The sequence below is a fragment of the Gastrolobium bilobum genome, unplaced genomic scaffold, assembly GCF_033153095.1.
Source record: "Gastrolobium bilobum isolate Gb01-03AN ecotype WA unplaced genomic scaffold, APGP_CSIRO_Gbil_v1 utg7742, whole genome shotgun sequence".
In the NCBI taxonomy this organism is placed as follows: domain Eukaryota; kingdom Viridiplantae; phylum Streptophyta; class Magnoliopsida; order Fabales; family Fabaceae; genus Gastrolobium; species Gastrolobium bilobum.
Genome location: NW_026896962.1, coordinates 79,880 through 89,703, shown reverse-complemented (window position 1 = coordinate 89,703; position 9,824 = coordinate 79,880). Strand labels below are relative to the sequence as shown.

At 34.9% G+C, this 9,824-nt stretch overlaps 1 protein-coding gene across 1 annotated transcript; it reads left to right on the top strand.

The window, feature by feature from the left end:
- Positions 1-2,427: 2,427 nt before the first annotated feature.
- Positions 2,428-7,427, top strand: LOC133303035 (calcium-dependent protein kinase 10-like). Its single transcript, XM_061502876.1, has 7 exons — positions 2,428-3,070; positions 3,168-3,311; positions 3,427-3,579; positions 4,878-4,993; positions 5,107-5,274; positions 6,266-6,496; positions 6,798-7,427. The coding sequence occupies exons 1-7, from the start codon at positions 2,428-2,430 to the stop codon at positions 6,969-6,971; spliced, it is 1,629 nt and encodes a 542-aa protein (XP_061358860.1). The 3' UTR covers positions 6,972-7,427.
- Positions 7,428-9,824: the final 2,397 nt, after the last annotated feature.

The following is a 9,824-nucleotide window of genomic DNA, read 5'->3' as shown; positions in this document are numbered from 1 at the left end:
ATAATAATAATAATAATAATAATAACAATAATAATAATAATGACAATAATAATAATAATAATAATAATAATGTATTATTTAGCCTGTACAATGACAGGTTAAAACAACTCCTTGATCATAGATGAATCTTATTTGATTTAGATTTTTTATTATTAACTAAATTATCATTTAGAAAACTTTTATAAATTTACATTAACAAAATAGTTAGACGTTAACAGTTATGTTCGTTGTCGTCGTATTAAAAATAATGTTATTTGGACAAGTTTCCATTTCGTATAATTTACTAATCGGCTTAAACAGTTAAACTATAAAAAGAAAATAACTATTGGGGGCGAAAAGGTTCTTAAACAGTTAAACTATAACAAATGTAGTGTTATTGCATATGAATATTAATAACTTGTTCTTTGCTTCAAAGGAAGGGTAGTCTTTGACATTCGAGGGAAAATAATCTAATAGCCAAACACTTTGCAACCTTTCAACTTACATAAAGCTGGTCCAACCCTTTTAAAAAAAAAAAAAAAAAAAGCTGATCCAACTCTTGTTCTCTGTGTGTGTGTGTGTTTTTTTTTTTTTTTTTTGAAAAAGGAAAGATAAAGTCATCATAATTTGTTGACTTAATTGACATCGAAAGGAAGGTGGGTCATTGCCAAAGTTAACATAGCTTTGTAAATAAAATACAACTTTACGACTTTTAATTAGGTTTGAGATATTGACCCCGTCCACAGTGTAAATATTCTTCCACCAACCCTAAAAAAGAAAAAAGAGTTTTCCAAATTCCAATCCTTGCCTTTTTGTATTTATTTTTTGGTTTTCATTAATTAGCAGAAAAAGGTTCTTGGCATATAAGTATTATCGTCGTAAAAAAGAAAAAATGGACTCAATAAATATTTTGTTACAGCAACCTATGTAGCACCGATATTGAAACGGGACACGTGACACGACACGATACGACACGACACGACACGACACGACACGACACGACACTCCGACACGTTAATTCTAAAAAATGTTAGATTTCGACACGTTAGGACACATTTTGATATTAAAAAATATATTTAATTTATGTAGTGTATATTATATTTAATATTCAACAATTTAATAAAAAATGAAGTTAAACTTATAATACCCATCAATTTTGCAAAGAAACACAAGATATGCCAAATATTTATATTAAACTCAATAAAATGATAATTATAATCCAACGAATCTAATAGTTGGAACTAAAAATACAATGCAACGCAACCTTTGAACCATTTTTTGAGTTTCTATAACGCGTGTTGGAGTGTCGGAGAGTATCGGAGTGTCGGAAAGTGTCGGACACGACATGTCAGGATTTTTGAAGTGTCGATGCTTCATAGGCAGCAAGACAAGATTTTCCATTTTTTGTTTTTAAAGGATAATGACGTTAGAGTCTGAATTAGGACCAAGTCATAATACTAGTGAGCTAGTAAACTTCAACCTAACATATTCATTATCGAGTTTTGAACAAGCACCAGATGGTATGGATAAGACCAGATTAAAAATAATAAAATGAACTGTAATACCAATTATGACTGCACCAACCCATACTTCATATTTTATTAAACTTTGCATTTGAGACACATGCACAAATTTGTTTATATGTTAGACAATTCTTAATTTTTTTAAAACAACATATAAAAATTAAGGGTTTGTTTTTTTTAAAGTTACTTTATATAACTTTATCTAATGTTCATTGAAACGACGTCGTTTTGAGGCGGAAATCATGGTATTTTTGTAATTTTAATTTATTTCAGGATTATAATAGTCTTTTTCATTCTAATTTTTTAATTTTTCAACCCCAAAACTACGAAGTTTCGATGAACATTAGACAAATTTATCTACAGTAACATTAGATACTTTTTTCCCAAAAATTAAGTACTAGAATTTTCAATACGTTATATAAACATTGAGAAACAGTTTACAATTTTAACTTAGGTATATAGTATAACTAAAAAACAAAAAAGCCTCTCGTATAAGGTCCACCGTAATTCATATGTCCCATCACACACATTATAAATTGAAATGAAAAATCAATTTCAAAGTGTCATAGCCCCAACCCCAAGCAATGGTCCAAAGTTTCAGCCAGTAGAAATTATATAAACGCAAATTAATAAAAGAAACTATAACGTCGTTTAACACCAAACCTATGGCGTCTGCATTTAATTATTCAATATTCATCATCACAGAACGCAACTACCTCAAACATTCGCTTCATATAAATTTGTTTTTTTATATTATAATTCAATCATATACATATATTCATGCAAAAAAATAAAAATAAATAATTATATATTCTATTTTGTTAAACAATAAATTGTTATTAGTCAAAGAAGTTTTATAAAGAAAGTAAATTTTCCGAGCTCAGCTAGCTTTCTCTCTCTCTCTCTCTCTCTCTTGCCGGCGACGATGGGTAATTGCAACACTTGCGTGAGAGCAGATGTAGTAGAAGAGAAGCCGAGCGAGTCGAACCGGGGGAGAAGGAAAAAAACCCAACCGAACCCATACGCTGAGGAAGGGGACCGGTCTGCAGGTCCGGTTCGGGTGCTGAATGATGTGATTCCGGGGATCCGAATCGGGGACAAGTACGTGTTGGGTCGGGAACTGGGTCGGGGCGAGTTCGGGATAACGTACCTATGCACGGACAGGGAAACGAAGCAGGAGCTGGCGTGCAAGTCGATATCGAAGCGGAAGCTGAGGACCGCCGTGGACGTGGAGGACGTGCGGCGGGAGGTGGCGATCATGTCGACGTTGCCGGAGCATCCGAACGTGGTGAAGCTGAAGGCGACTTACGAGGATGAAGAGAATGTGCACCTGGTGATGGAGCTCTGCGAGGGAGGGGAACTCTTCGATAGGATCGTTGCGAGGGGGCATTACAGCGAGCGTGCGGCGGCACACGTGGCAAGGACCATAGCTGAGGTTGTTAGGATGTGCCATTCCAATGGAGTCATGCATAGGGACCTTAAGCCTGAGAATTTTCTCTTTGCTAATAAGAAAGAGAACTCGCTTCTTAAAGCCATTGATTTTGGTCTCTCTGTGTTTTTTAAGCCTGGTATGTTCTTTTTGTTTGGTTTCATGAATTAAGCTGAATGCTGAATGCTGATGAGTTTTTTTAATTATTTATTATTTTATTTAATTTTTTTTTGTAGGAATGAGGTTTTCTGAAATTGTTGGGAGTCCTTACTATATGGCGCCGGAGGTTTTGAAGAGGAATTATGGGCCAGAGGTTGATGTGTGGAGTGCTGGAGTCATTCTTTATATTTTGTTATGTGGGGTTCCTCCGTTTTGGGCAGGTGCTAGCTGCTACTGGTTTTTTGTGTTTTTTTTTAGTGCATGTGGTTAGTGATGGAAAGTTTAAATTGTAGTAAGTTTTTTTCTTTTTTCTTTTTTTGCATTGGTTTGTTGCAGAGACTGAACAAGGGGTTGCTTTGGCGATTTTGAGAGGTGTGATTGACTTCAAGAGGGAGCCTTGGCCTCAGATTTCGGATAGTGCTAAGAGCCTTGTGCGGCAGATGTTGGAACCCGATCCTAAAAAGCGCTTGACGGCTGAACAGGTGCTTGGTAAGTCATTTTTGTGTTGAGCTGTTGGATACACTGTGCTGACTGGTGACTTGGTGGGGGATCAAGGTTGAATTTTGTAGTCAATGAAAAACTATTCCCTTTTTGAATTGTCATCATCCCAAAACACTGAGGAGAGGATCAATTTTTGGGTTTAAGATGAACAGTTTTGGTGTTAGTCTTCATCTTGCTTAATGCTTGGTGTGATGTGGGATTTTGATCCATTATTACGCTTTCCATAAACTATCATGCTGCTATGAGTATATCTTTCAGACAATAATTTCTGTGGCTGTTACCATAAGTGATCCCCAAATAAACATTGGATTCGTCCTTTGTGTTGTGGCAGAATCTTACAAGTATTAGGTATTTGAAATGAGTTGGAGAAATTAATGAGTGGGAAGCCCCTAAAAGAAGGGGGAGATATGATGAAGAAACCTTAAAATGTGATTGTTGGTCTCTATTTCAGGCTATGTCCCTGTTGTGCATATAATTTTTCTGCATACATTAAGGTAGTTAAATGCTTGAGGAAATTTGTTCGTTATTTTTAGACTAGTTAGTGTAGAAAGAGAAGGATGGATACATTGTCAGTTACATATATTGAGGACCTTTAATTTGTGGTCATATTGGGGAGGCTCCTACTTGTTGTTTTTCCTGGGCTTGCATGCCACATAAGATGTTTATAAACCAAATTCAATGAAAGTTCTTCTCCCCTCCCCTGCCCCTCAAGCATCAAACCTTTTGATATTAAATTCAGCTTTCTTTGCTGACTCTCAGACATGTCTGAGACACTGAGTTCGACTATCATTCATAGGCTGGGTTGAACTCATTTTATATTTGTTACTGGGTTTACAGTGTCATGCAGTCTGTCTGACTAAGATATTATCGGGGCAGCCAAGAACCTTTCACTCCTTTGCAGTTGAACAGTGGTATTTATGGTTTATTTTGTCCCCTCAATGTTGAGAGGGGATACATGATAACTGTCATGGCCCCCAAGAATGAATTTTAGAAATTTCCATGCCTGGAAGATTTTGCCTTGTGATAATTAAAGGGGGTGATTTCATTGGACTCAATCCGAAAATTTAAGCAGCTCAAAATTGCCATGTATAATGTATGACTTTTTCTTTGGTTAAGAGAAATCTTCTCATTCTTACCTGGACCCTTTGTCCCTTTGCCCTCTCCCCCTTAAAAGGAAAAAAGAAATGGTTGCATACCTTATAACTCGGGAGGGTGCACTGTACATTAGGCATACCTGATGTAGAAAGTGATTCTAAATATTTAACTGTCCTTAATTATGGTTGCAGAACATTCCTGGCTACAAAATGCAAAGAAAGCTTCAAATGTTCCATTAGGAGATATTGTGAGGACAAGGCTTAAGCAGTTCTCTGTGATGAATAGATTCAAAAAGAGAGCTCTTCGGGTTAGCATCTAGTGTGGTTTATGCATAATTGTTGACTCAAGTTCTGTTTAAGATGGAACTAATCAGGGGTTTGAAATGTTGGTGATTTGGGTTTCTTTGAATGAATGCTACAGGTAATTGCAGAACATTTATCTCTTGAGGAGGTAGAAATAATCAAAGATATGTTTACATTGATGGATACTGACAAAGATGGCAAAGTATCATTCGAGGAACTGAAGGCTGGTATGCGGAAGGTTGGTTCACAATTAGCTGAGCCGGAGATAAAGATGCTGATGGAAGTGGTAGGTTTCTGTAAGCTTTATACCATTTATAATGTAATTGCTTAATATAATTTCAGTTCTTTGATTGTCACTATGATTATTTGACAATCTGATGGAGCTCATTGAAACCATTTTTCTGGACTTCTGCTGCATGATTTCTTAGAAGAATGCATTTTTAAAATGAACACAACATTGTGTTCTCCCGGAATGAAGATATTCTCTTTCCTATTTAATCAGTTGTGTGCGCGGTTGGTATGTGCATGACAAATGTGTCTTAATTGGTTTTGGACCTTGTGCTGCATTACATCATATAATGTTAGATGCCACATTTAATGCATCCTCATTGTGCGGTGTAAATAATCCCTTAAATTTACTTCTAAAGATTTTGTTTTAAGGTAATATTTCCTGTACAAAAAACTATGCATGAGGTTCTTTCAGTATGGATATCCATATTGTCTTGGTTTCTGAAGCCTTCGCTTAAGGAAAATGTTGGGAGAGAGAATCACAAAAGAAACCATAATTTGGGTTTATGGGTCAGTGAAATCCACGGTCCTCTGATATCCTTTTTATTTTACTGAGTAAAATGGTAGTACAAGGTAAAGTAGAAAAGAAATGAGGAAAGAAACTATGCTATACATATCCTCCTACTTTTATTGAATTATACTGCTTCTTATACCACCAATTTTCATTTGAAATGAGTTTCATATACTTAAAACGCTCCCCATTAAACCCCGACTCGTGAGGGTCGGGATGAGGGTAATCCTTGTGCACAGACTTACCTTTATATATTTGCAAAGAAACTATTTTCCAGATTTAAACTTGTGACTTTTCAGTCATAAAGAAACTGATTTACCACTACTCTAGGCTCACCCTCTTGAGTTTCATCTACTTAATAGTAGAATAAATTAAATTGTCATTCATGCCCTAATCCTGTACTTGTCAAGTGTATATGTAAATATGTAATAACAAATTAGTGATTCAAGGATGGTTTTCTTTGCTGTCAATTGCTTAGGCTGATGTTGATAGGAATGGAGTACTTGACTATGGAGAGTTTGTAGCTGTGACAATTCACTTGCAAAGAATGGAGAATGATGAGCATATCCGCAAAGCATTCATGTTTTTTGACAAAGATGGCAGTGGTTATATTGAGTTAGTTGAGCTAGAGGAAGCATTAGTAGATGAATCAGGAGAAACTGATGCTGATGTATTGAATGACATCATGCGTGAAGTTGACACTGACAAGGTTTGGCTTTCATGCGCATGACTCAATTGTTTTATTTATTTATTTAGTTTTCCTTTCAGCAGGTTCTTTCTTTCTAAGTACACACTACACTACCACTGCAACATAAACAATAGCAGATATGCTAGTGTTTATCATAAAATTCAATTGTTAAGAATTAAGATGATGATAATAACATGCGGGAGGGAAGGTGTGGAATTTCTGGGAAATTGTAATTATTGCTGCTTCTCATGTTACTTTTCTTACACGCCCCACACATTCTTCTGAATTCTTTAAAACATTTTTCAATTTTCTGTTTTCACAGGATGGTCGCATCAGTTATGAGGAGTTTATGGCCATGATGAAAACTGGAACTGATTGGAGAAAAGCATCTAGGCAGTACTCAAGGGAGAGATTCAAGAGCTTGAGCATAAATTTGATGAAGGATGGTTCACTTCAGCTTCATGATGGGATTAGTGGTCAAGCTGTAGTGGTTTGAGTACGAAGTTATTTCTTTCTGTAACCTTGGTGTTCACTCAGTTTCTCTTTTTCCTTCACCACTTACCATTCTTGAAAGTCGGGTTTGTGGAACCTCCGTGAAAGCAAGCAAGTTTTGGTTGGAGCGTTTTGAAGCATACTATTACCTTGAGTTGGAGGGTGGTTTGGCATATATTTCTCAGTTGGATTGGGTGTTAGATGCCTGAAGCATGCATTGGAGGCTTGCATACTAAAGACGTTTTATAGCTTCTCACCAAATATTGTGGGGGCACATGCTGGAGGCCTCAAATTGTCACTTATTCTTTGTATATCTTCCTCCTGTTATTTGTGTTTGATAATTTCATTGATAAATGTGATTTTTCTAACTTATGGGCAGAAAACCAGTTTGGGTTTGTCTCGTTGGCAGCGTGAACTACTGAAAAAGTTTAGTAATCTGCCAGTTTAAACAATTCTATTTTGTCCCAAAAATTGTATATATCTTATGCTCAATTTTTATTTTATTTTTTATTTTTAAAAATTTTTTGTCACTCGTATTCACCGAATCTCCCACTTTAGTCATTGTGCATGAGTAAAATGAAGAGGGTTAGATACATTTGTTAACCATTTTGCCTTCGACACCAAATTGTACATTTTATGAAGATATCAATGTAATATCAAAATTGAGAAACATTTTTCGGAGTTAGAATATAAGAAATAGTAGTACAGGTACTCTCTCAAGTCTCTCTTGTTCTTTTACAAGGAAAGAAGGAAAACAAAAAAAAAGGTTGAGAAAAATTCATTAATAGTTTAAATACTTATATATTCAAATGCTGCTCCGGTTCATAATCTGGATCCTTGGTTATAAATATTTCCTTATTGCAAAGAACATGGACTCACTGAACCCGAGTCCTGCATTTACATTTTACACGCAACGCGTCTTGTACACAATTTGAAAATAATCTTATTTTAAATTACTCACTGTTCCGTTTAAGAGGTGACTTGTACTCAAACTTTCACTCCAATACCTTAATTCATTTTGTTTGCTGTCCAAGCTGAGAGTTGGAGTATTTATCTTCTGATTTCCAAGTCACGGAGTTTGTCTAACGAAGCCATTTATTTTTATTTTATTTTTTTTAAAATATAGTTTCATGAATGTATAAAAAAATAATTTTCTATAATTAACCTATAGTTGGAGGGAGTTATGTGTAGTTTAGCCAATTTAATTTTAATGATACCACTGATCCTCAGGAAGAAAGAAATTAGTCTATGCGTGAAATTTTACGTCTTGGACCCAACGTCCAAAATCATTCGTGGAATGGCCCAAACATATTTCAAAGCCCATATACGGATAAATCCACTGGACTGCACGTCGTGACTAAATTATCAAACGACCCAAACGGTCCTCACTAATTTTGTAATTTCATTTTGTCAATTTAAAAAATAATAATAATATTACAATAATTTTAATAGCACAATTGCACAAAGCCAGCGCAATGAGCAATAATGTTGTTTTCCTTCCCATTATTTTCTTTTATATTTTTTAGTTGGTATAAAGGTGGAGAGATTGTACTTTAAATCATATATAGTGCTTAAAATGTTATAATAGAAAGCGAAAGTATGATAAAGCAGACAAGGATCTGGTTTGACGAGGAACGCACCCCCACGATTCCACTTGCAGAAAGCAATTCCCTTTTTGTGGATACCATTCCTCCAATGAAATGATTTTACTGTAGAACTAGGCAGTTCTACGTTCAAATAAAAGTAACACTAATCATTTTGACACGTTTGGCAAAAAAATTTATCAGACTATCATGCTAACAATACATTTTTCTAAAATGTCACGCAGCATATTTCGCTACTCAGTGTAGCAAAATATGTCATGTCAGGCTACACAATCAGCAAAAATGACACGTGTCAAGTAATCAGAATCCAAGCATAATTCGCTACACAGTACAACGAAATATGGCGCGTGACATTTTGAGAAAATTTACTGTTGGCGTGACAGTCTGATAAAATTTTTTGCCAGGTGTGACAAAATGGTCACTCTCCCCAAATAAAACTAGTTTCATACTCAAAAATATAAAAAAAAATAACACATCATAATATAAAAAAATAAAAATAATAAGATCCCATTATTTTATTTTTTGAAATATTTCAATCGATTCATAATTTCGTAATTAGTTCGATTTGCAGCGAATTTCTGGATTAAGATTTTAAACTTCTCCAAAAAATAATACTGAAAAGATCGAATACATATTCTCGTCTGTACGGTAACAAGTGAACTATTATCCTTTTGTTAAGAATCCATTATTTAAACGATAGCATTGGCTATCATGATTTGCAAAATTTGTTGGTGCCAGCATCAGCATGTGGTGGAGACGGTAAGCGACAAGGGATTGCTAGATGCAACATGATTTGAATGATGGGTCCTAATCATGACAGGCTAGATAGGTCCTCTCTATATATTATGGCAGGTTCTTTTTCTATATAAACATGCATGTTGCAGACAAAGTGGGGTGCTCGATCATATTGGCTCTGAAATAGTGAAAATAACTATAAAGGAGTGCAAAACCGCGCATATCTTTCTCTGCTTTCCCCTTGTGTATCTCCATTCTCCACCATTGCTATACCTTTGTTACTTAAGACTTATTTACTTGAAACACTTTCATGTGTTAACTGTATAAATTGACTCCACTAATAAAATTAACAATTAAGTGAGTTCTCCTTTTTCATAATAATAGTTTTCACGCGTAACTAACTAATTTTTTTTTTTATAATGACTATATATCACTAAATTTCTAAGATTCCAGTTGTTGAACGTTTTTTTTTTATCCCTTTATTATATTTATTGAGAAAGTATAATTTTATATTTTTG

Bases quoted from the DNA above. Each gene is read 5' to 3' on its own strand.
- LOC133303035 (XM_061502876.1), top strand. From the start codon at position 2,428: ATGGGTAATTGCAACACTTGCGTGAGAGCAGATGTAGTAGAAGAGAAG. The intron at 3,312-3,426 runs GTGCTAGCTGCT...GGTTTGTTGCAG, and splicing joins GGTTCCTCCGTTTTGGGCAG to AGACTGAACAAGGGGTTGCT. The intron at 6,497-6,797 runs GTTTGGCTTTCA...CTGTTTTCACAG, and splicing joins GTGAAGTTGACACTGACAAG to GATGGTCGCATCAGTTATGA.